The 24,718-nt window shown below is 54.8% G+C and overlaps 8 protein-coding genes across 8 annotated transcripts; 3 read left to right on the top strand and 5 right to left on the bottom strand.

Annotated features, from left to right (window-relative positions):
• Positions 1-144: 144 nt before the first annotated feature.
• Positions 145-2,143, bottom strand: J7T54_000825 (Phospholipase A I-like protein; the record flags this gene model as incomplete). The annotated part of the gene is made up of 4 exons (XM_051504854.1): positions 145-454; positions 716-1,402; positions 1,451-2,021; positions 2,074-2,143. 4 exons carry the CDS (start codon positions 2,141-2,143, stop codon positions 145-147), a joined length of 1,638 nt encoding a protein of 545 aa, XP_051363538.1.
• A 2,501-nt stretch (positions 2,144-4,644) lies between these two features.
• Positions 4,645-8,903, top strand: J7T54_000824 (uncharacterized protein; the record flags this gene model as incomplete). Its single annotated transcript, XM_051504853.1, has 7 exons — positions 4,645-4,740; positions 4,819-5,469; positions 5,716-6,317; positions 6,507-7,236; positions 7,840-8,013; positions 8,070-8,365; positions 8,444-8,903. The coding sequence occupies 7 exons, from the start codon at positions 4,645-4,647 to the stop codon at positions 8,901-8,903; spliced, it is 3,009 nt and encodes a 1,002-aa protein (XP_051363537.1).
• Positions 8,904-10,737: 1,834 nt separating this feature from the next.
• Positions 10,738-11,825, bottom strand: J7T54_000823 (Succinyl-CoA ligase [ADP-forming] subunit beta-like protein; the record flags this gene model as incomplete). The annotated part of the gene is made up of 3 exons (XM_051504852.1): positions 10,738-10,827; positions 10,889-11,010; positions 11,090-11,825. The coding sequence occupies 3 exons, from the start codon at positions 11,823-11,825 to the stop codon at positions 10,738-10,740; spliced, it is 948 nt and encodes a 315-aa protein (XP_051363536.1).
• A 3,030-nt stretch (positions 11,826-14,855) lies between these two features.
• On the top strand, positions 14,856-16,303 carry J7T54_000822 (uncharacterized protein; the record flags this gene model as incomplete). The annotated part of the gene is made up of 5 exons (XM_051504851.1): positions 14,856-15,089; positions 15,141-15,248; positions 15,319-15,695; positions 15,755-15,850; positions 15,910-16,303. The coding sequence occupies 5 exons, from the start codon at positions 14,856-14,858 to the stop codon at positions 16,301-16,303; spliced, it is 1,209 nt and encodes a 402-aa protein (XP_051363535.1).
• A 139-nt stretch (positions 16,304-16,442) lies between these two features.
• On the bottom strand, positions 16,443-17,615 carry J7T54_000821 (mesaconyl-C4 CoA hydratase; the record flags this gene model as incomplete). Its single annotated transcript, XM_051504849.1, has 3 exons — positions 16,443-16,792; positions 16,858-17,461; positions 17,529-17,615. The coding sequence occupies 3 exons, from the start codon at positions 17,613-17,615 to the stop codon at positions 16,443-16,445; spliced, it is 1,041 nt and encodes a 346-aa protein (XP_051363534.1).
• A 1,449-nt stretch (positions 17,616-19,064) lies between these two features.
• On the top strand, positions 19,065-19,808 carry J7T54_000820 (uncharacterized protein; the record flags this gene model as incomplete). Its single annotated transcript, XM_051504848.1, has 1 exon — positions 19,065-19,808. The coding sequence occupies one exon, from the start codon at positions 19,065-19,067 to the stop codon at positions 19,806-19,808; it is 744 nt and encodes a 247-aa protein (XP_051363533.1).
• Positions 19,809-21,027: 1,219 nt separating this feature from the next.
• On the bottom strand, positions 21,028-21,738 carry J7T54_000819 (Polysaccharide monooxygenase Cel61a-like protein; the record flags this gene model as incomplete). The annotated part of the gene is made up of 1 exon (XM_051504847.1): positions 21,028-21,738. The coding sequence occupies one exon, from the start codon at positions 21,736-21,738 to the stop codon at positions 21,028-21,030; it is 711 nt and encodes a 236-aa protein (XP_051363532.1).
• Positions 21,739-22,914: 1,176 nt separating this feature from the next.
• Positions 22,915-24,477, bottom strand: J7T54_000818 (putative transporter -like protein; the record flags this gene model as incomplete). The annotated part of the gene is made up of 2 exons (XM_051504846.1): positions 22,915-23,136; positions 23,191-24,477. The coding sequence occupies 2 exons, from the start codon at positions 24,475-24,477 to the stop codon at positions 22,915-22,917; spliced, it is 1,509 nt and encodes a 502-aa protein (XP_051363531.1).
• Positions 24,478-24,718: the final 241 nt, after the last annotated feature.

Below are 24,718 nucleotides of genomic sequence, written 5' to 3'. Positions count from 1 at the left end.
CATCGTAAGATCATTATTAACCACCGACGAAATAACAGCGCTTGGTATCAACAGGCGGAAATCATCTTTATATCGCTGCTCCATCCATAACGCCGCGGGCCTGGACATAGGCCTCGTTGAGATCTAGAAATCACACATTGTCGTCTAGCGTCGGTACGTAGGCTTCTGTGCCATGTTGACAGGCGGAGGTGCCTCATCATAAATTGGGTATGGAGGATCCTGCTTTGGCACGGGACGTCGGCCATTTTGCTGGTGGTCAGGTAGCGGCGTCTTTGGGGGCAAAGGAGGTGGTTCCATGCGCTGGTGGGAAAAGGCACTCATTGGGTGAGGCTGAGAAGGCCTCGGGTGCTCGTCTGGACTCATGATGGCGATTTTGTCGGCGCCCGACGCGGTGTGGTACTGACCTGGCGTCGGTGCTGTCACAACAAACTTGTCATTGTCTTCGTTACGGAAACTGGGTTTTTCGTGTTCTGGAGGCGGCGGAGGAGGTCTTTGTCCCAAGGGGGGGGGTGAGGAAGCCGAAAGATGAGAACGGTGGGAGTCCTGATTGTCATAGGAAGACCGAGGTGAATGTGGATGCGCAGAAGCCAGATAAACACTATCGATCCCAGAGTCAAAAGACTGACGGCTCGCGGCCGGGCTGCGTGGAGGTAATGTCAACGGATTTGTTGGCATGTCTCCAGGTAGTTCGAATGCCGCTGGTGGAGATTCCCACGTCATGGACGGGGGCCTCCTGATGCGAGGAACCTCTGGGTGCAGAAGAGCTCGCTCCCAGCGAATTCTGGCCTTCAGGATCTTTGCGAGTTTCGAGCTAATGCCTTGGACCATGCGCTGCTCATCAGGCTTGCCCATGTATCTCCTGGTTCCAGTGCTGATCTCTCCTAGCCTGTGCCACTCATTCATTCCAAATTCGCCGACTCCAATCTCAACATTGAGGCGGTAGTAGTTGTCGATGTTGACGTTGCGCTTGCCGAGATGCTCCTTCATCATGTATTCGTGTATCGTCTCACAGCCCTCGATTTTTGCTATCAGCCGGCGGCGAGCTTCAGCAAATTCTCCCAAGAACCCTTCATACCACTGCTCTTGGCTTGCGCCACTGCTTTTTGGTCTCCTTCCAGTGCCGACTGACACAAAGCAGCCTATCTCTCTTCCGGGCCATTCATTGATAACCGCTTCGTCGAGTGCTTCTGGCGCAGGGTTGAAAGTTCCGGTACCGTCATCGTGAAAGATCGATTGCCCTATCTGAACAGGCTTGAATGCGAGACCTATAGCGCAGGTCGCACGGCCAGCTTGCCAGATTTTGCAGTCGAACTCGGGCGCTGGCTCCTTGCGCGAATCGTAAGAGCGAAGCATGGCAGGCGGGGCGCCTCGAGGTGAGCCCTTGTACACCGCAGTTACAACTCTAACACGCTATTAGTATTGGTGTTTGTTGAGCCGTTCATGAACCTACGTTTTAGTCCTGCTGTCGCGAGCATCGTAGAGCCTCGCATTGGCGTCGCCATGTGACGAGTTCCTCCACACCGGCTCCTGCATCTGCGCTGCGGGACTCCTCGCACTGAAGCTCACAGTGCTGGCGTTACTCGTATGCCGCCTCGGACCACCCGCAGCACTCGAACGAGACGTTGCACTCAGTGGGTTGGACAGCGTAGGCTCAAGGCCGTCGTTGCCCTCCTTTTCGTAAACTGTATGTTCCCGGATACACGCCCGAATCGCCTCTTCGAGTTTGCTGGCCTTGAACAGTGTTGAACGGTACGGAATTCCTGCAATCGTTTTGTCCGTTTGGAAGACCATGCGCGTGAGGCGCACGTACAGCTCCTTACATGTCTCGAGGTCGAGTCGCAACCGGCCGAGCATTAGCGCGATGAGACCGCCTGTCCCTGTTCCGACAATAAGATCGAAATGGTCGCATGGTTTCGGGATCTCGTGTCTTCGTGGCGCGCGCCCTTCTATTTCGACAAAGGTCCTGTGCATCAGTTCCTGAATGATGATGAGCATCGAGTACCCGCGAACGCCACCACCGTCTATTCACAGGGTCAGCAGGTCGGCAAAATGGGACCAGACATTGGGCCATACCTAAGGAAAGCACGCGCAAAGGGGGGCCCTTTGTGGTGTCTCTCCTCTTGACGCCATAAGAGTCTTCCATGCTGGTATGCTCAGCAGGTGGACTGAGGGGCGCGAAGGTCCAGCTTTGATGGTCTAGTGCGGCTGTTGACCTGCTTGTGGGCTTCGCAGGGAGAGTAACGGCTGTGTTTTGACAGCTGATGCGTAGGCGAGGCTTGTCGAATGCGATATTTGGAGGAAGGAGAGGATTACGAGAGCCGCTGTCGACTGATTGGAAGCCTCTGGAGTTCTCGATGGCGAGAATCTGCCTTTGCATTTGCCTTGGGCATCCCTGTGGGGTGGCAGCGTGGCAACGCTGCAGGGGACACTCGGGGTACCAAAATAAAGTCGAGGACCTGACGTCCGCGTACGCACAGACGGATCTACGGACTGAGTACGGAATTCTGAAATGGCACAGCCCCCAGTGACGAAACGGGTGCCTCTGCGCAGGCGCCAAACCTCACCACCAACTAGTTAGGTACAGGACCTATTATGGCAGGTTGGGATGCAACCTCGTCACTGCCAGCAGCGGATACCTCTAGGCGCTTTGTCTGTTATTTTACTTAGCTTGGCTGACCCACTTCTTTGTCTCATGACCTGATCTGACATAGTCTTGGCATGATCGATTCGAGGCTGTGCTACGTACTGTAGTAGGCCTCGTCATGGTTGGTCTGGCGCCTGTGGGAAGCAGCGGGCCCCGCGCTTGATGACAGACATGGATTGTGATGTCCGACTCCCACTGTTTGGATACGAGTCTTCTTTTTGAGCGTACCTTGCGTTAGCCGGTTTGTGATCGCGGTTGCCAGCCGGGGCACAAGGTGTGGTTCGGGTAAAGTTCGAGGAATCAGGGTCCCCGGCAATGGTCGCCGATAGGTGGAGGTCTTGTAGAGTTGTTCACGACAGCGGTGCCCATCGCCGTGGATGCTTGAATCATGACCAGGTGCAAGCAATCCGGCCTACCCTGAAGCTTGGTGCAGCATGTCGAATGACCCATCATTGGGGCAACTACTTGTAGTTAGACTGAGTAAAACACGCATATGGTGTTTTCAACATCATGAGTGACGAACGCTGGATATCAACACGACCTACGTTACTCACGTATGTAGGTGGCTAGCATGTGCGTGATGGCTGGCTCGGTACGGGCGAAATCTCGTGTTCATGGCCTGGAGTTCCGCAAAGATGTTGTTTGATGCCTGAGCCGTGGTTTTGTTCAGTCGTCCCGAAAGAATTTCGCGAGCCCTGATTGACGGAGGCCATGTGAGCCCTGCCAGTCCGACGTCGTGGCAGAACGTGCCTTCTCCGCACAATGCCGCACCAGAAAGAGGCCCTCGGTCAGCAAGAAGAATACGTGTGGCGCCCGTTGTCGTGGTCAGGTGTGGGCGGTCAGGACATACCCTATGTACGGAGTATGTATGCGTAGTAGTGAGCGGGGCGAATGCTGCACTAATCGTGATGTGCGATAGGAAAGCCTGGTAATAATGTGTGGTAGTAGTATTTTATTAATTAGTCGTCCGCCGTCGCGCTGTAACACTGACAACAGCCTTCGACCATACTAGGTAGATTTGTGAGATTGGTATTTCCTATTTTTAAACAGCCTTACCTGCGACGGCATCCGCAAGCACCCAGCGCTGATAAACTTAAAAGACAAAATATAGTATCGACGCGGACAAGTATGCGCTGGCACGTGGACGACAAGTCCAGACACGGCAGGACGGTGTGCCGTCTGCGATACTGAGTGACGGGAAGCGATGGAACCTTGCAGCCTCAGCCTCAGTTTGAGGCCAGCCGTGCTCGATATTTAGTTCAAAGGAGAGTTAACGAACTCGACGGAAAGCAGTGCTGAATTACAGATTTAGACAGTGATGACACGGAAGGGTTGAAGCAGTAGCAAGACATCTATGCGAGGTCGTCCTGTAAGTGATGCATGGTTGCTGACCTTGATTCGATGAGCACCCTATCGATGGAGAAGCACACAGACATCGTCCAAGAAATGGTGAGTTGGCATGTCTGTGCCCCGCCCTCCGATTCGACACCTACTAATTAGCTTCTGCCAGCGTTCACTCGCAGTGGCAGCCACGCACCTTCCTGTTTGCTGGGCTGGCAAAGCATTTCCCCTCCATTCAAGGCCAATCACGATTCGGAACCAGGGCGCAAGCTGTTCTTGAGGGCCAATCGCAAATGACAGCCTCGCCCGCTCCTGCCCGCCGTGCCATCCAGGCACGGCTTCTACCATTTTGTGCAACGGCAGGCAGCCAGTCTTGAGCCGGGGAGGGCAGCAGGCAAGAAGGCGGGCGAAACTGCAGTCGAGCCTTATTTTACGACCTGACCACCACCACCTTTGGGTCATCGTTCGTCTCGGGTGGCTGCCAGCACGCCTACTCATCAGCCCTGATCCCTTCCTGTTCACCTCGCCGAATACACGAATCATTCCCGCAATTCACATTTATCTTCAATTAATGTCTCCTCGGCGGCGCCAAGCTATATTTCTCTCGAATATTTCTATTTTGCAATCCTTCCGATCTCGTCTCCCCCGCCTGGCTGTCCATGGAACCAGCCACTAAGAAACGAAAGCTGGCTCCCAAGGTCACAACATCCGTCGAATCCAGACCTCAAATTTCACAGCATCACCACGACCCTCCTGTGAGTTGGCGGTGATTCGATAGCCCTTGTAGATGCTGTACTGCCATTGACCGCAATGCTGATTCCAATTGCGCTTAGCCGCACTATCCGGTACCGGAACCACTCCTGGAACACCATGCCTTCGAATCTTTCGCCCGACATCTCCAGGATGCTGCCATGCTCATCCAACGCCAGACCGAGCGGCCACCATATAGAGAGGTTTCTGTGCTCCTCCTGAAGTGGGATGACGACAACTCCTCCGACGAAGAGACCACCGTGCTCGAAAGTGTACTGCGCAACACGTACCATTATCATACCCAGCGATGGGAGATACCGTCCTGCCCAAACCCCAGCATCAAGCTTGGTGTGCAAATTGCGTCTTTCCTGGAAAACCCGCGACCGGATCATCTGCTGATTATACATTACGCTGGGCATGGCTTTGTCGGACAGGATGGGCAGTTTTACTGGGCGAGCAGCGAGCGAGACGACTCGTCAAAGCTCAAGTGGGATGGAGTCCGATGCTTGTTTGAAGATGCGCAATCTGACATGCTTCTACTTCTTGACACAAGTGCAATTCCAAATTCGGGCACATCAGGCTCCCACGGTGTCAAACAAGCCATTTCCGCAAATATGAACAAGCAGGAAGCACGCCAGACTAAGCTGCTGTCGCTTACCGCAGCAGCAGGGGAATCGCTGCGCAACCTCAGCAACGCTCAAAGCTTCACCGCCCGCCAGCTGTACGACGAAATTGTAAGACTACAACAGCGTCACTTACAACAAGACAGATCATCATCAGTGCCGACCGCGTCCCCGATTGAGCCTCGATTCTCGGTCTTCTTGCCCATCACACCTGGCGAAGACCAAGCTTTGAAAATCGCGCCGATTCTGCCGCAGTCACTCAACAACGGTCACTCCATTCAAGCACCGGCGGAGTTGCCACCTACTAAGCAACATATTCAGCCAGAAGACGTTGCTAAGATACGGTTTGACGAACAGAGGGTCCTTGTTTGCACGACCTTTGTAGGAGACGCCAGCCCGGACATGTCCTCATTCCACAAGTGGCTGCAGACACCTCCACTGATGGGAGAAAAGATCTCGGTTGAAGGCATGTTTCTGGGCCCGCCCCTGATGCTCCTGATCTCGATGCCCCACGCAGTCTGGAATATTGTGCAGCATGATAAGGTCTGCTGCTTCCTTGGGTATATTTCCACACACAACATGCTCCACCTGTATGGCAAGCTTATTGGGCCTACCTCGCATCTCGAAAGCTCGGCGCACGCGTCGGAAAACTGGCACCCGCATTATGAGGCTAGGAAGTCGGCTGTCGAGGCACTAGCCCGTACCACTGAACACGAGCGTTGTCCGTCCAAAGAACAACCCTTGCTTCAGATGGGGAGGAGCGCTGGCCTTGCGTCACTGAAGCCAAAGGAAGAGCATGAGGGCACGGCCGAAATGCGAGAGGCTGCAGAGCAGCTCAAAGCTCTCAGTCATGTGGGACACTTGAGTGATGAATCTACCCCAACGTCAGCGCGGCCACGCACCAGCTTGCCCAATGGCTCTGCTCAGTCAGACCAGTCTTTTCGCGAGGGGGACGAAAGGTCACCTAGCAAACTGGACTCGCCTACGAGCAGGGTCAAGGTACCTCGGCACGCATTGCCGAAACACGAAACTGTGTGCAACCACTGCAGTCATGCTCCATTTCGAGACTCCTCATCACTCAGGAAGCACATTGCTGCCGCACACACGCGGCCTTTTCCGTGCGCCTTTTCCTTTGCAGGATGCAACAGTACATTTGGGTCGAAGAATGAGTGGAAGCGTCACATCACCTCACAACATCTATGCCTGCAATACTATCGATGCTCGGCCTGTCCCAACAGCAGTGTGGAAGGGAAGGGGAGCGAGTTCAACAGGAAGGACCTGTTCACACAGCATCTTCGGCGCATGCACGCACCATTCCAGGTCAAAAGGCCGCCATCCAAGGTCGATAACAAGATCGAGATTGACTGGGAAGTGCGAGTGAAGCAGATGCAGGAATCGTGCTTGGTACAGCGGCGCCATCCTCCTCAGAAGGGAGCCTGCCCCAAGCTCGGATGTTCCAACATGTTCGAGGGTCATACTGCCTGGGATGAATGGACAGAGCATGTCGGACGGCATATGGAGAAGGGGGAGGCGGGCGGAATCGGTGTCGATCAAAACCTGATTGACTGGGCTTTGCAGGAGAAAATAATTGCTTCGAAAGGCGAGGGCGAATACCGACTTTGCTACCATGGAGCCAGCGCAGCGAATGGCGCAAGCAACGAAAACAGCTCACCAGTTGCTGCCGTGAAAAAGGATGAGAAAACAGGGTACAAAGACAAAGATTCAGAAAAAAACATGGAGAAGGAAACAGAGTCCCTTTCGGCGTCAACGACAACGTCCATGGCGTTGTCGCAACCTGCTCCGACTGCAGGGACATCGCAAACTGAACTGGACGCATCCCCGAGGGGCGTCAAAGCCAACTCGCCCACTGACGGCGACGTTGATATGGTTGCGGTTTAGCGACGAGGCCGGCGAATGTGTTATTTTCCTTTGTCGTTGACGACGCCATGACGATGATTTACGTACAATGATAACGACTATTTACGATACGACAGACTTTTGCGAGGGCCTCTCGGCTACTGGAAGCAGGATTGCGGGATTTCATGCGTGGTGTTGGATGCTTTCATAATCATGATACTCGCTGGGCACCTTTTGTCACTGTGTTCCCGTTAGGATCATGGCGATTTGTTAAATGAGTGCAGTATCCATTAATGACTTATCCACTAGGTAATTCTAGTAGAATACAAGACCATCTGAGTGCTGATCAATGTTGATACGAGTGGACAATTGAGTTCTTTTGCTCGACTGTTCACCCCGCACCTACACTTGTGTGTGCCACGGCTCTCGACGATCCCCTGATAACCAGGTAAGTAGCCGACTTGATGTCCTTGTCCGCAAGTTATATCCTACAACGCAGGGGTGAGTGGGAAGGGAGCTGGGGTATGCAACAATCCACCTCGGAAGAACACTTATATCATACATGTGCATGGCGTGTCCGGGACTCTCACAATGCTCTATTTTTACACTCGTTTTACTTCACAGGAGATGATAGCGAATGGATTCGCGCCACGGGCGCGCTTGAGGGGACGACGGTGCGTGTCGCGAGCATTCACGACATCATCGGCACGATGGAGTACCGCCTACGACAGCACGATACCAAACTTGCGGATCGGCAAGGACACCAAAGTTATCTTCCAGGGGTTTACGGGAAAAGCGGTACGTATTCATGTCCAGCGTTCGGATCAGTTACTGACCATGTGTTGTCCCCGTAGGCTACTGCGAATGCCAAAGACACCATTGCTTACGGCACCAGCATTGTTGGCGGGGTGTCGCCTGGCAAGGGCGGGCAGACGCATCTTGACAGACCTGTCTTTGATTCTGTGCGTGAGGCTGTTTTGGCCGTCAATCCTGACGTGAGTGCGGTCTTTGTGCCAGCCGCCTTCGCTGCCGCCGCCATTATCGAGTCCATCGAGGCAGAGATGCCGCTCGTGGTCTCGGTAGCAGAACACATTCCCGTCCACGACATGCTGCGCGTGCAAGAGGTGCTGAGAACGCAGACCAAGACGAGGTTGGTTGGGCCCAATTGCCCCGGGATCATCGCACCGGAGCAATGTCGAGTCGGAATCATGCCGTACAAACAGTATAGGCGAGGCTGTGTAGGGATCGTGAGCAAGAGTGGCACGCTGAGCTACGAGGCTGTCGGTGCGACGACCAAAATCGGCCTGGGCCAGAGTCTGGTCATGGGCATGGGGGGCGACATGCTCCCCGGAACGACGCTTGTCGACGGCTTGAGGACGTTCTTTGACCACGAAGAGACCAAGGGTATCATTGTCATTGGCGAGATCGGAGGCGACGCGGAGCTCAAGGCTGCGGCTCTGATTAGAGAATACCGTCGCTCGACTGCGAACCCGAAACCCATCATCGCCATGGTCGCTGGGCGCATGGCGCCTCCTGGGAAGATAATGGGCCACGCTGGTGCGATTCTTCAGGCCACCGAGGTATCGGCCGAGGACAAGGCACGAGCTTTGGCTGATGCAGGCGCCGTGGTCGTGCCGCATCCAGGAGTTATGGGCGTCAAGATGGAGCAGCTCTTAAGGGCCCAATGATGGATAGATGGTAGTGTCTGGAGCGAGTTGCTCTGTTTATCTTGGTAACCATCTCTTGTAACTTACACCGCCATATCCACTGATCACGAGAAGCAAGCGTCTGCATTTTAACGGTGCCATGGTAATGGGAGCTAATTTACTTTTGAAGTATTTTCCCACAGTGCTTGGCTATACATTGACATGACATGGATAAATGAAAAGCCTGAAGACCAACTTCATATCCTCAATCATTCGGGCCGTCTTGCCCAGGCCACCGGCCCACGATGACATATTCCTTGCCTTCTTGAAGCCATTCGATTCAGACTCCCTACTGGCCCTCCACAGACCGTTCATCCCCTTATAAATAGGACCGCTCCCGTCTTGATCTCGTACTGTATGTTTTTGTGAAGCGGCTATGTCCTCTTATTTGGCTCCAAGGCCATACTTCGCAAGACTGTTCTGATCTCCTCCAACCACATCAGGCACCTCTCTGAGCCTCTTGGCAACTCTGGCGGGTGATCCAACGTCCACCGAGAAGGGCGGGATATCCCTCGTGACGACACTTGCTGTGCCGACGGTACAGCCCTTACCAGTCGTGACGCCAGGAAGGATCGTCGCGCCGCCGCCTGCGAAGCAGTCACTCCCAATGTTGATCTGTTTAGCCAAGGCGATGCACTAGCGACGGGCCTCCACGTCCGTCTCGTGGGTGACACTGAAGATGCGTACGCCTGGGCCAAACATGACTCGATCTCCGATGCGGACGACGGAGCAGTCTAGGATGGTCAAGCTCATTGAAGATTAGCGCACATACTTCTCGAACTTCAATCAATGTCTTTGAACCACGGCCGATAGTCTCGACGTAACCGAAATTGTTCTAGAAGCGATCCCCAATGAAAATGTTGATTCCATAGTCGATCTGTAATGGCGGCTCCATGAAACAGTCTTGTCCAATCTTGCCAAACATTTTCGACAGCATGTCACGCCGCGCTTCGAACAACTTCTCGGGGGCCGCATCGTGCGGGAAATAGTTGTTGTAATTCCGAGCCAGTCTCCGGGCATCATCAAGTGGTTTGCAGAAGCAGTTGTGTCTGATTTCCCCCAGACAGTGAGCGTTCATGTTGGGGTTTCGCGGGGGAGAAATTCACGGTATGCCCGATATCATCCTTTCATATTCATCCACCGCAGCGTGTTCGGGTTGTTCACTCCCTGAACATACCTGATGAGATTGTGATCTAACTCTGTTGTAGCCATTGCATTCATTTGCAGTATAGGTCTGTCCGTCCTGGTACTTAAAGACAAAGTTACAGAATGTGATGTTGTAGATCTGATTGCGGAGTGTTTTCCTTGATTTTGTCAAACTTCTATGCAAAGATGAGGAAGAGACATCTACATCAAAGTGGGAGCCTCCACGAAACATGCAACGCCTGGCTGTGTACATGTACCATGCAACTGGCTTACAGATTGAAAGAAGCGCACATTGTCATCAAATGCCATGAGAATTGGGATGAGTCTAATATGGTGTAGCGGCCGATGCTAGAACCTTCAAGTGTTTGGCTTGAACGCAATGTACATGTAAGCGACATGCATATGCGCGTGGATGACACCGCGCTGTACGATTCGTGAGAACAAGAGATCGTCACTTCTGGCCGTGACAAGACAGTGTGGGCTTTATCAAGACCCATCTGAGGTTGCACTTGTTCTCTCTGCGGGGAGCCAATCTGGGTACGCACGATGACAAGGTCTTTCAGCGGTGCTGTGCGAAAACGTCTTGGTATCTTCAACCGAGGCTCACGTTGAGAAAACTCCCTGAGCATCAGTCCGCTCAATATACGTGATGTGATGTCCACGCTATACGCTATGGACATGCGCCAGACAGCTGTACGGCCTTTTCAGCTGCTGCGCCAAAGTCCGCCTCAACATGCAGACCCAAATTGGCTTCTTCGAGCTGTGTGCACAGTGAGTCCTGGTTTCATGAATTTCGTGTGAGCTGGACATCATGTACTCACCAGCTTGAGCCCCTGGGCAGAGTTGGTTCCCTGGAGTCGGATGACGAGAGGCACTCGCAACGGACCTAGCTCTGCTGCTGCGCCGATGATGGACTCTGCGATCATGGCACAGTTGGTGATACCTAGCACATCCAAGATCAGCTCTTGTGCCGTTGTACATGGCAATGTGATGTGCAATCCCAACACACATGGAGCACGTACCGCCATAGACGTTCACCAGGATCGTGTTTACCCGCTTGTCCCCGAGGACAATGTCAAACGCTCGCACCATAGTCTCCTTGGTGGCCTGGCCGCCCGCATCGAGGAAATTTGCGCTCTTGCCCCCGTACAGGCCAATGGCATCATTCGTCGCCATGGCGAGCCCAGCTCCGTTGACGACATTGCCAATGTTGCCGTCCATCTTGACGTATACCAGTCCGTGCTTCTCAGCTTCTATCTCCTCCGGAACCGCCTGTGCCTTGTCGCGCAGCGCGAAGAGCTCCGGTTGTCGTTTCGCCGCTGCGTCGTCGAAAGTGAAACTGGCGCTGACGCACGTCAGAGATTCGTCGGGTAACCGAGCCAAGGGGTTGATTTCGAGATGCGTGGCATCTTTCTGCACAAAGATCTGATGCATTCCCTGGAGGATTGCTTCCATATTGGCCGCCTCGACGGTCGTGAGGCGTACTTGCGCAACGATTTGTGACATAAGATCGGCCGAGATACCGTCCGAATTCTTGAAATGAAATTGAGAGAGTGTCTCGGGTCGATCTCGCGCAATGGAGCTCAGGCTCACGCCACCAAACTTGGAGACAGTTATGCACGGGGTATAGTGCTCGCGATCAACGCTGAGGGATAGATACCATTGCCCAGTTGCCCCCACTGGCCGCGAGATGTGCAGCTTGTCAACAATGACGCCCTCGTCAAAGGTGTCTTCTGTCTTCAGCTTGTGGCTGATCATCTTGCTTGCGATGTCTCGCCCCTGTTCTGGGTTCCGAACTGACTGAATGCCCCCTCGCAAGCCGGAGGAAAAGAGCCCATCAGCGCGACCTGCCCGGGACACCTGCGATTTGAGGACTGCATCGCCACCTGACTTCGTCAGCATTTGGCTCACACCTTGTATTGGACCGCTCAACCAAGTCTGTCAATCGCAGATTCCGCTTCGGCAGGCGTGGCGGCTACGCTAGACGGACAAACGGGGACATTGTACTGATAGCTGTGAGCCGTGTGCGAGCCAGTGCCATTCAGGACCGCCGTACTAGTCGTAAAAGCTCATGACATTGGTGCTCATGTAGTGTGAGCCACCGCAGCTGTTGTTTCGGAGCGAGCTGGGGTGGTCAGCGGACGCAAGGCGCAAGGGTCAGGCGTCAGAGTCCAAGCAAACCTGGGGTATGCATCTACGCAGAACGCTGGGCGTCCTGCGGCATATCATGTTTGATATCCTTCTGTTGACTATTTCCTTCCGTGGCGAGGACGGGATAACTAATCAAGCAGTCAAAGGCCAGCCAGCCACTAATTATGGCGGGGGAAGGGCTGACTCGGTTATATGCCCGCGCAGCATGTAGGCTATTGATCCACGTAAGGTATATGCACGGCCTGGACGACGACGCAATGGGTCGCAGTATAAGCAGCAGCACGTACGTTAAACATCGAAGTCAAATGAATATGTATAACGGCGATATGTACGTAGTAGATCACACGCCTTTGTGACCTGTAACGACTCATGTGTCCCGTTCTGATCATCCCGTCCGCTGCTCATCTCACATGGGACGCGGAGAATGCTCGAACCCAAGCTTGGCTGATCTGTGAGTACGCGATGGAGGGTACTGTCTGGTATTTGTCGGTTGCAAAATTACTCTGCAGAGCTTGCGCGTCCACTGATGGAGATTCGAAAAAGACCACAACAGGCTGCAAGACAGAATTGGCCCTTCGGTTTGCCAACAACTACAAACCGACATGGACCGGGCCTTTGCAGTTTTGGCCACTGCCGCACAACCCTCGACGTTTGTGATGGTCACATGGCTGCCGCGTCCTGTTGGCGATCCGGATTCCGGCCCCCTGACGTCTCCAGAGTCCAGACTCTAGTCGAGCGCAAGCCAGCCCAGTGCACCGGATCTTGGGGGCGCTTTCCAGCTCTCTGGATTATGGTTGTTGGTCCCAGCTGATGTGACTTGCAGATCACCATCGTACATGGTGCATTGAACTTGAAAGTCGCAAACCAACAAGCTCCAGCGGTCCAGTGACTCACTTCAGTCCAGTCGTCAGCGGAGTCGAGGATTGCCGTCGCTCGGCCCATTCATGACTCCCCACACCTCATTATGCACTTGGACACGTCAGGGCAAGGGCTCCGGTTCAGCCCAGGGATTGCCGCCGTATTGTAGCCACTGAACTGGCTTCCTCGTGTCGAAAGTTCCTCCGGATGGACAGGGAACAGGGAAAAAGCCTTGAAATTTGTTCGTGCGACCGTGCGTCCCTCGAAAATTTATGCCCCCTTCCTTAACCTTATTGGGAAAGTTGCAGTCGACCCCTCGACGGGAAATGCGACCTGTCGGCGATTGTCAGGGCTGACCGGGGCCGCCGGCGTCAAATAAGGTAATTAATCTACATGCGTGCGGCTCGCCTTCTGCCTGAGCTGTGTCGCGAGTCATTGAAGCGAAGACTGGAATTCGACAGACAGAGAGGCACTTCCTCATACTCAATGTTTGATGTTTGAGAGCCCCGATGGATCATGTTGTCGCCACTGGAGCTTTGCGGCTGTCGCTAGACACTTCCTCTCCGGCAGCTGACTCGAAGACACGCATAAGAACAAGCTTCCTTCTTATGAATGTCACCGACAAGCGGAGCGCGGTCTGCGGCGCGTCTTCGTCCGTTCCCCTAGCGCATCCCGCAAGCCTCCCGACTGGAGCCTGGAGTCCCAAGCTCAAGTACGGAGCTAAGGCTTGTTGATTAACCAGTACGACTTACGAGCCTCGGAACACTCTGCAAATCTGGTCTGGCACTAATGCACGCTAGCGAGCCGCGAGCGAAGGTTCTAAATCCTTCGTGGAGCCCCTTGGCTTCAATGTTCTGTGGAGCAGCCGCGCCTATTGGAATTTGGAGGACATGTCATGGTATGGTTCAGCTGCCGTATACGTATCTTGCGCATGCGGCATGCCTGTAATTGTTGGTCGCGCCTGGTCCGAATTGTGCGATCCTGCACCCCGTAACGTGTGTATGTACCAGGTATAATCCTACCGGTAGACTGGACGCACGCTTCAGGGGGTCCTGTCCCAGTCCTTTGGCACGATCCGACAGCTGCACGCCAACTGCCGGTGATGATTTGACCTGACGGAGGATCAAAAACGTGAACTCTTGGGAGGAGCGGCACGGCCTCAATTCAGACAACACAAGGTAGTTGGCATTGAATGGCCAAGGCCGCATCACTACATCAATGTAACATGCGCCATCGGTCAACCCAATTCCATCGCGGCCAGGCCATAAGTTCCAGGACTCCATTCGCGGCCGCTGCCCCCTGAACGATGGATCAGACTAGGGGACTATCCGGCCCCTTTCGAGCAATCAGCCGTTGACCCCCAGCGGCGGCATGGACAGGCCGAGCAGTTGAGACGAAAGTGTCTGAGTGTCTATCCGTGACGTCCCCGCGCGGCCGTGCCCGTGCGTGACCCCCTGGAGGGGAGGCTTGTTGAGCGAGCCAGCCCTCAGCCCAAGCCCCAGGCCTCCGGCCCCCCGGCAAAAACGAGCTGAGCCCTGGGATCGAGTTTGAGGATCAGCCGCCAGCAGCTCGGTCCTGTCGTGTGCGTCGGGCACAACCACAGTTACTTACAACTTATCACACCACCCTCCCTCCCTCCTCCATGTCGCCCCAGAAAGGGTGACCCGTCCTTTTCTACGTACAGTTGTAAATACTATAATTCTTACGGCTCCCCCCTGCCTGCCCTCCGCGCCTCTTCTCCGCTCCGCAAGCCATCCTCAACACCGGACGACGATCACCATGGACTTCCCCGTGTGGAATGGCACGACTGTGTTCAGGCTGCCGCCAAATGGCACCGAGACCACTTACGTCGTCGACTTCGACAACCCCCAGCAGCAGAAGGTCTTGGACCACTACCTGGTGTTTGGCATAGGCGGGTCTCTGGCATTCATCGCGCTGCTGCAGCGATACTACACAAAGATGTTCCTGTCCAAGGGACTGCAGATGGACGACTTGTTCATGCTGCTGGGATGGGTACGCGACATTGGACACCGGGCGCACAGAAAAGGCGACTAACAAGCCCAGATGGCGTCTGTTGTGACACAAGCATACCTCGTGCAGTCGATATCCGTCGGCGGCATGTGCGCGCACTCTTGGGAGATGCCACTGGAGAGGTTCAAGGCATATTCACTGGTGAGGCCCCTCTTCCAGTCAGACACAACAGACAGTACTTGACATTGGCTCTGACAACATATCTGCCCAGACGACCTATATCACGGCTCCGGTCTTCATGCTCTGCAACGGCTTCACGAAGCTGTCGCTGCTGACATTCTATCTTCACCTCTCGCCCCAGAAATGGTTTCGAATATCAGTCTGGACCAGCATCGTCATCGTCGGCCTCTACACGTCCATCATCACCCTGATCATGTTCTTCCAATGCAGCCCACCACGCCAGGCGTATCAGCTCGGCCACGTCGAACGCAATTGCATCAACGCCGGTGTGCTGTACATGGCAACCGCCGTGTCCAACATTGTGACGGACGTGATCCTGTTCATTCTGCCGATTCCTATGGTCATCCAGCTTCATATGCCGGTGCAACAGAAGATTGGCGCTGTCGTCATCTTCGCCATTGGCTCAGTGTACGTCAAAACACCATCAGACACATTGTCAACGAAAGTGGCTAACATGGCGGGAACAGCACCGTCGCTACATCAATTGTCCGCCTGACTTATCTGCCTCCTGTACTCAAAAGCACCGATCCCTCCTGGGATGCTGCGCCTGCCAATGTTTGGACGTATGTTCCCTCCCCCATTGACACCAGTGGCAAGCCCCAGCTGACGTGTCCCCTCCCAGTTTCGTGGAAGCCAACCTCTTTGTCATTTGCGGCTCCATGCCAACCCTCCGAAAGTTCTTCAAGCACGTGGCGCCGCGCTTCATGGGCGGATCCTCCAACCAGTCATACCCCTATCCCAACAGCTACGCTCCCAACCGATCTGCCGGCAACGCCATCTCTCGCACGCGCAAGACGCGCGGACAGTACACCAACTTTGACGACGAGAACGAGATGCAGACATTCCAGGACCCGGACTCGGCAAGCCAGGATGGCAGTGCCGGGAAAGGCGTGGGCGCAGCCACCGTGACCGTCGATGCATCGAACAGCAACGAGGGTGACTCGCATAGCGAAAAGGCTATTTTGCAGACGACGACGTACACGGTGCAGTACGAAGAAAGGGGACCCAAGTCATGATATTGCAACGACCACAAGACTCGACGGGGGTAGGTGTATATAGAACAAGACGTATCTACAAGCAACCACATAGTAATCAAGCGCCGCACAAATCGCGGGAATAAACAATTGCACATATGTCATATCTTGCACCAGTCTCTCAGCCATCGACTTGGGCTTTCATACATATCGTCCCATCACTCTTCCCCACTACAATCTCATGACCGGCCTCGCCTTCACTCCGTTTCGACGTGATTTGATATCGTTCCCCTGCGTACAATGGCGACATTGCTCTGTACGTGATGCCAGCCGGGCTACTGCCATGCACGTCACGCCAATAGTCCAGCATACTGATCAGATTGAGGGGCCCGTGGACCACAAGGCCAGCATGTCCCTCGACTCGCCGTGTCCAGTCCTCATTGTAGTGGATCTTGTGTGCGTTGAACGTCAGCGCCGAGAATCTGAATAGTGCCACCGGTGACCATTGTACATGGCGCACGATGCCATTGCCTGCATACACTGTTATTGACACTGTCCCTGAGGCGATACCCAAATAGCTAGCTCAGGTCACTCACCATCGGCCTTGATATCCTCAGAGGCACTCGGGGCCCGGTCATCAACGTCTAGCGCTTTCAATTTGGCCGGCACCAGCGTCTCGTCAATCTCAGGGCGAAAGACCCAAGACCGCCTGTCGCGCAACGCCCGTCCTCTGCTCCCGACAAACTCCTTCTCCACCTCCACAACGACCATCTCGCCCCCTGAGCGACTCTTTTTGGGTGTCGCGCTGACGAGGCGGGTGATCTCGGTGACCTCATCGCCCACGCGCAAGTCAGCGTCGGCATCCCAGCTCATGGTGCCGCCCGCCCACATCCTCCGCGTGAATGGCCCCGACGCATTGAACGTCTTATCGGTGCCGTCGCGCCCAAGGGAGCTCTCGGCCTCCGTGGGTGTAAAGTAGACGACATGGTACCCAGGGGGGATCGGCGTGCCATTGGCAGGCGTGACGTCGTTGCCTGTCGGGCGGTGGAGCGTGACGAGCAGCTTCTGGAGCTGGTTCCCGTCGAGGAGCTGTCTGCACTCAAACGTTTGGTTGCCGCCAAAGTCGGCCATAAGGCGGTCGGCTGCCTCATGCGCTGTGAGGAGGCCGTGACGGCAAGAGCTCTTGAAACCGCGACCCGCCTGGACTGTCGAGGACGACGCCCTCGCTGCGCATCGCAGCGGCAGCAGCCTCATGGTGCACGCTTACTGGCGGTTCCGAGAAGATTTCATGAGTGTCGAGGGCCCCGGTGTGGCATTGAAGGGAGGGCTCATGGTTGTAGGTCCTCTTGTTCATGTTGACTGTGGTGGCTATGTGCTGTCAAGTTATAGTCAATTCGAGTAGGGTAAGGGTATGGGATCGAACCCAATTACCGAAGAAGCCGTAGACACCGACGGCACAACTTATATGCTCTAGGGTAAGTATGTTGAACGGTCGAAGACACCGTGTACATAGTCAAATATGCGAGTCAAACAGAGGAATCACGCCACTCCTCTCTTTTACCTTTGCCCACGGTTGCAATTGATGTGTGCATCTCAACTTAAATTCGATTAAGGGGACTGTGAAGTTTGAATAACCGAGCGCTTTCCCGTCATTTGACTACCCTATAGAATTATGGCTAAGGTATAAACCGTCATGTGCCGACTGATGCATCCCACGCACGACCTTGCCATGCTGAAAAGTGCTTCCATACGGCGTCTAAGGAAAGGGAAGAGCTGAAACTGGCATTCCAATTTCAAAAGCACCAGAGCTTATATAAATGGGATAAAAAGACGGAAACGGCAGAAACTCTGTAAGGGTCTGCCCGTTTTCGGTATGGCTGGGAGACGACGTAATCGCTCTTGATAGCCCGGGGCTTGCAAGGCTTTGCCCGTTTTTGATATAGCGAGTCGATGTAATCGGGGACTCTCTATAGACCCCGCCGAGATCTCAAACCCTCATTCGGACCAGCAATACCGATCTAGCCACAAGTTCCAGTCGGTACACGTTGCCAACAAACTTGTAGTTAATGACCACACGCACACACGGGCATCGCCGGCCGCTCTCCTTGTGGCGAGACCCGGTGGCGCACATCCAGAAGAGGGTCAAATCTCAGGAATGTTGGAGCAAACCTTAACCTAAATCGAATCATTCGGCACGAAGAGTAAGCTTGAATCCACTCAGTGGTACCGGGATAAAAAGGGCTGATGGGCTGTCCTTGAAAGCCCAGACAAGCCATCGACTGTTCCAGACCGGCAGAAGTCTGCTGCGCCGGCACATACATCTCGACACTGGGACATTGCACCCTGCGAGAGGCGAAGCCACGCCCAGTTTTATTCATTGTCGCCATGGTCTCGACGCGACCAGTCTCTTCAGTTGGTGGAGGCTCATAAAAAACAAGTCCCTATACCTTCTTGTCGACTTCCGCATCTCATTTTGTGGCCATCTCGTTGGACTATCTTTCTAACATTGCAAGAATTGGGAGAACGACGACGTCCGAAATCCGCGTCAAGTAACAGTTTGCCTGCATCAACATTGTGTCTCTTGCATGCAAGGTGCCGTGCTTGGCCAACCAACCCCCTGACAATTTGCCCTCATCTGAAGGACTCGAGCGTCCAGGTGACTGGACATTGCGTGGCTCAAGAGCAAAGGGTCATCCTGGCAGACTAGGGTATCGATTCGACCGCGATACACACCATGAGTTCGCGAGCAGTCTGCCTTCGACTTCGTCAGAGTCTCCAACCCGCGAGTCCGAATCGCCACAGAATGGGACCAGGCAGAAAGCCCCTTGAGCTGCGCCCCAACGCCCTCTACATCATCCTGTTCCTGAAGCAGGAGCAGCTCACGAGGCCGAGATCCTTCACGGGATCGACGCAGTTCTCCACCAATGACGACGACAGATTCGAATGGGGACTGTACTGGTGTAAATCGCCAGAATCGGCGGCATCACCGGGGGTGGGGTTTAGCACTCGCTACCGGGAGAAGGACGGTCTCTGGACCTTTGAGCACACCCTGTTTCCGAGCTTGGGCAAGGAAAGCCGAATCTCGATCGAGAGCGACCCGAGGGTCGTCCTAGCCCTGCACATTGAGAACATGTACTGGAGCATGGCCAGTCTCCTGGAGGAGAGTCTCTGCCCCAAGAACTTCTTCCACAGCCAGCCGTCGCGCGATATATCGTGTGGACGGACGGAGGCGATAGCAGGTATCGGGTACCTCGACGTGGTGATGCCGTCCCGGGACCGTGTATGGCTGGGTCACGCCTTGTTGCTGTTGAACGATCGGGGATTCATCTCGCTGCGGGAAGAGAGCAGCGTAATAATGGTCAAGAGGGAGGCATTGTCGAGAGCGAAAGCCAACATGGCCCCATGGGGTCCAAGGAAAAGTGTCGAGACAAGCGAGCATGTGCATTATGATACCCACGGGGAGGATGTTCGGACACGGATACAACTATCGCTAGACGAGTCTGCGCCCACGAGGCCAAGCAATGACCGACAAGAATTGCCGAGATGATGACGGCTGCCGACACAACAAGGGGAAAGAATAGGAATAGGAACCCCCCTCATCAGTCATGGATGAGGTACTGAGCCCAGGCCTTCCAGCGACATGGGGAGTCAGATCGGCAGCTTAGTCGAAGCGGTCTTCAAGTCTGGTCCTTGACAACCACCCCCCCCCTCCACCGCCGGTCTTTGAAGACCATGGAAAATTCTTGCATACGAGGGAAAAGATCCGGATATTTCAGTGCATCTCGCCGCAGGCACCAGCAGTCGAACATCGCGTCCGTGGCTGTATGGCTCTTGGCGTTGAGGCGAGGACCCCGGCGCACGGAAACAAAGGAACGCTATAGAGAGCGGTTGGCAGGAGACTTTCTGCGCATTATGCGACTCTAGCCTTCAGTTGGGATTTTGGTGACATGGTGAGAAGCATGTAGGACTGAAAACGCCAGGAGAATTGCAGAGTTATGGTGAGGGTATTGTGAGTTACAGTGACAAGGCAGGCATTGCCGTCTGAGGCAGAAGTGCTTCCAGGGGTCAACTGTAACGTTCTTTCTCGAACATCGGGCAGCAACAGATAAGGTAGCCATGGTATAGACCAAAAAGATACATTTCCGTTCATCCACACTCCAATCCTCTATCTGGAGATACCAACCATCAGCTACATGCCGCCCATCGATCAAAAGCGAAGCAAGGCACCAGCTGGTAGGAAATCACCCGAAAATCAAGGACGCCACAAATTGGAAGAACACTATGGCCAACATGGTCCATTTGTGTCGCCACCCCTGCCCCGGACCTCAGGATCAAGACGGATGGCAGATGTTTACTTGCTCCTATGCTCGTGAGCGAACCAGCTTGATTGTATTGTGGCAGCATCGAATGTTGCCAAGGGGCACGTCCCAGCCTCCCGAATCTGAACCTTTGCCAGGTGTTTGTGTGTCTACCTGTTCCAGACCGCCGACGATACAAATCCATGAACGCGTTCTTGCTTGGTGCAAACGACCGGCCTACCGACGTGCGAAACTAGATGGATAGGGTCTCAAGTCAAGACCTGGGGCTTGATATCACAGGTTGGCCACGTGGCACTCATTATAACGCTCATGGACCCTTTCGATTCACAAATGCTTGATCTGAGATACCATACTTTGACAGTTCGACTCTCTCGAAAAACGTCCAAAGTACCTAACGAAAGCCTTACTTCAGACAGGGACGATGATGCACCATGACGTCAGCTCTCACTACGCCAGGGCAGGCCCTGGGATCGGGTACGAAGTCGCTCCGTACATGTTGAACAGGATACCAGGGTCAGTCGCCGTGTAGAGGCTCGTGCCAGGTACACCGCTCGGCTGCGCCGAACCGCCGCCAGACACCTGGAAGTTGATACACTGCGGGTACAACTGGGCGCCGTTGGGGCTCCCCGCACCGTGGAGAGCAATGATCTCGTGGCGGAGCACATAGTTGCCCGCGGCAATGTCGCTGGGGATGGTGACGGACCAGCGGTTGCCGTTATCCATGAGCTCGTCGGCGGCCCAGACACCATTGTTCAGCCCCTTTTCGGCAATCTTGAAGAACTGCAGGCTCTGCTTGTTGACGTTGGCGCAGGACCCCGAACCGCAGCTGGCGAGATAGTCAATGACAGGCCCCTTGTGGGAGCCGGGCCACGTGTTCCACTTCAGGGTGACGGTCTGGCCTGCCTGGACGGGGATGGCGCTCTGTCCCGGCGTGGCTGACCTGTGGCAGATGATATCGGGCGAGGACACGGCGTTGGGCGCGACGAAGCCTAGGTCTGTGTTGGAAGCCGTCCAGCCAGGGAGAGCGGGTGGGTTGGGCATGTAGGGATGGGTGGTAGGGTTGAAGTTCTGGTGAACAGTGCCACCGACGGTGATGGTTTCGACGAATCCATGGGCAGAGACGCCGAGAGCGGCAAAGAGAAGGAGAAGGGCCTTCATATTGAGGGCCTTGTGTAGGAGGTAATGGGAGGAAGATGTCTTGGGGCTTTCTGACTTGGCTGTTCCCTGACAGTCTCGGGAGGAAGTCTCACCTTCTTATACTTGCATCCTGGTGGGCACTCGTAGTCTTCAGTCAAAGGAGTGGTGAAACTAGAACCACTGTAACATTCTCGAGATGGAGCAGCACTTACACATGGGGTGTAGTGTGATGGATCGTCGACTGCCGCAGTGACCTCTTCGGGAAGTCGGACGGCGTGCCTCCGCAGAATGAATGGCAAAATCAACACTGAACGGCGTCAAGTGACTCTAGAATGGCTGATTCTGTATGCGACATTAATTAAGCAATCACTAATTTGCAGCATGAGGCGTTCAATGGGAGTCTATCGCCGAGTTGCCGTTTTGCCTATCCATACTGCCAAAGCACATCCATGCCCACGCCACCCACCCCCCCACAGGATATAAGCATAACATCAGAGTAAGCATCACGAATACCGATAGGCAGCGGTATGATTGGTTGTAGTGAATGACCATCTTCTTGGTCTGCACTGGAGGTGTGCTGGCCCTCAGTGCATTCGGCTACCCAATATCAGCGTGCCCTTGCCTCAGCGTGAGCTTCACAATATCACATCAAAATGATCACATACAGGCCTAGGAGCTCGTCGGAAGCTCTCAGGCTTGAGAGGCGGTGTTTTGGGCAAGGAGCTGCCTCTGAGATGAGTTGGCAATGTACATGTACTTTCCCTACATGTAGTCAGACACTTCAGAGAATGCAATTCCCTGAGGCCAGATGGCTACGCAGTGTTCCAAGGCAGAGCGAGCCTGGAACAGTATAGAATCTGCACCCCGGGATCTGTGAACGTCCCGTCTTGTTGTGACTGGCCACTTGTCCATGGAAGTGGCCTCGGCCAGCGGATGCTCCCCGATATTCACATTGCGCTGCTCGTGCCACCTGCCCTCCATCGTGCGCGGGGGATTGACCACGAGACAGACACTGAGGTCTTCGGAGATTCGAAGGAAGATCGCGATCCACGCCCCCCGGCAAAAGAAATGTCCGAAAGGACCTTGAGAACAATCGGATGGTCACTCTCCGAGCGCTTGATTGCGCATTATCTCATCCATGTGGTAGTAGTGTATGTGAATCGAGCTTTTGTGACGCAAGGTCACTTGCCCATCACTCTAGTACGTGTATCGAAACCTGGGGTTATGCTCGCCTAGCTCTTCAATCTCCTCCTCCGTCATACCAACCACCTTGTGATCCTCCTCGCCATTCATCTTGCGCTGGTTCTGGCGACGGAACCACCACCACATGAGAAGATAGACGGCCGCGGCGATGGCGATGAAGCCCATGGAGACGGCGTGGCCGGTGATGAAACGCGGGCCTTGGTCGTTGCGGTACAGCTGAGGCCACCGTTAGCAGGAGCTCGACTGGCGAGCGGGGGACAGAGGACGTACAAAGGGGGCAGGGATACCGGCAGCGTTGCCAATGGTCAGCTGAAGACCAGTGGCCACGGTTCTCTTGCCGTAGCGAGGGTTGTTGCTGGGCAGCCAGGCCAGCGGGATGCCAACGATCACGTACAGACCAGCGGCGACGAGGAAGCAGCCAAAGTACTTGACGTTTCCTCCTGCAGGGCTGACCAAGATGGCATATCCCACGGCGCCCACCAGGCCAAATCCCACGGCAAACACGGCTCGCTTCTGCGTTTTGTCAGAGAGATACGCGACCACGAGGTAGCTTATGGCGCCAAGGGCATAGCAGGGGATCGTCAACGCCTGGACCTGCGCCCTGCTCCAGTCGCCGAGGCCGTCGATGATGGTGGGCAGGAAGGTGGAGTAGCCGTAGAGAATGATGTCGGCGCCAAACTGGCCAAAGCACATGAGCCAGATCTTCCAGTCTTTGAGTCCGGCGTACACATCCTCCTTGTGCATGAGGTCGGAGGACTTTGTATGGCCGACCTGGCGTCGCATGCGTAGGTCGATGAGCGCCTTGTCCTCGGACGAGAGATACTTGGCCGAGCCGGGCGCGTCTGCCAGCCACCACAGGACCGCGATGCCAAGGATCGTCGTGGGCAGACCCTCGATGATGATGATCCAGCGCCAGCCGCGGAGACCGGCGACGCCATCCATGAAGCCGATGCCGTAGGCCAGCAGACCGCCCATGGACCCGGCAATGGCCGCCGAGACGAACAGGTACCCAATCCGCAGAGCGAGCTCACGCTTGGTGTAGAACATGGTCAGGTAGATGGTCAAGCCGGGGAACAGACCACCCTCGAGCGCGCCCAAGATGAGGCGACACGCGACCAATCCCGCAAAGTTTTGCGTGACGCCCGTCAGCGTCGCCACAATGCCCCATGACGTCGTGATAAAGGCGATCCAGCGCGACGGCGTGAACTTTTTGATGACCAGGTTGGACGGCAGCTCCGACAAAAGGTACGTGACGAACAGGACAGAGACGGCGATCTGGTACTGGTCGCCCACGAGGCCGAGGTCCTCCTCCATGCCGTACAGGCGCGCGTTGCCAATGTTGACGCGGTCGAGAAAGCTGAGCAGGTAGAGCAGCATGACGGGCGGCACGATCCACAGGTCCAGCTTGCGGATGAGCTTGCGCTCGGCCACAGGGTCAATGGCATTGTCAATGTCGTCGCGCAGGTCGGGAGGCGTGCTGCCATCAAGGTCCATGTCCTTCTTGGGCGCAGCCATGGTGCTGTCCGTGTCGACATTGGCGGAGTGGTCGACGGACATGGCGAAGCGCGTCTTGTCGATGTGGAAAAAGGGAACTCGGGGACTCAATTCTAGTCTAGAAGCCCAGTAGAACCGTGGAAGAAGCTGAAGGGAATAATTGTGAAGCACCAATCTGACCGAAAGATGGACTGGTCGATGGTTGGGGGTGGCGAAGGGACTTTAAGCAAAGTCCACTCTCCATGACATCAAAGGCCGAAAGATGCCGCTATTATCTTCTTTTCTCATCAGTCAGTCTCCCTCT

Source organism: Emericellopsis cladophorae (genome assembly GCF_022114955.1).
Source record: "Emericellopsis cladophorae strain MUM 19.33 chromosome Unknown NODE_11_length_583618_cov_114_125112, whole genome shotgun sequence".
Taxonomy (NCBI): Eukaryota; Fungi; Ascomycota; class Sordariomycetes; order Hypocreales; family Bionectriaceae; genus Emericellopsis; species Emericellopsis cladophorae.
Note: the sequence above shows the minus strand (reverse complement) of the source record. Positions and strands in the feature narration are given on the sequence as shown.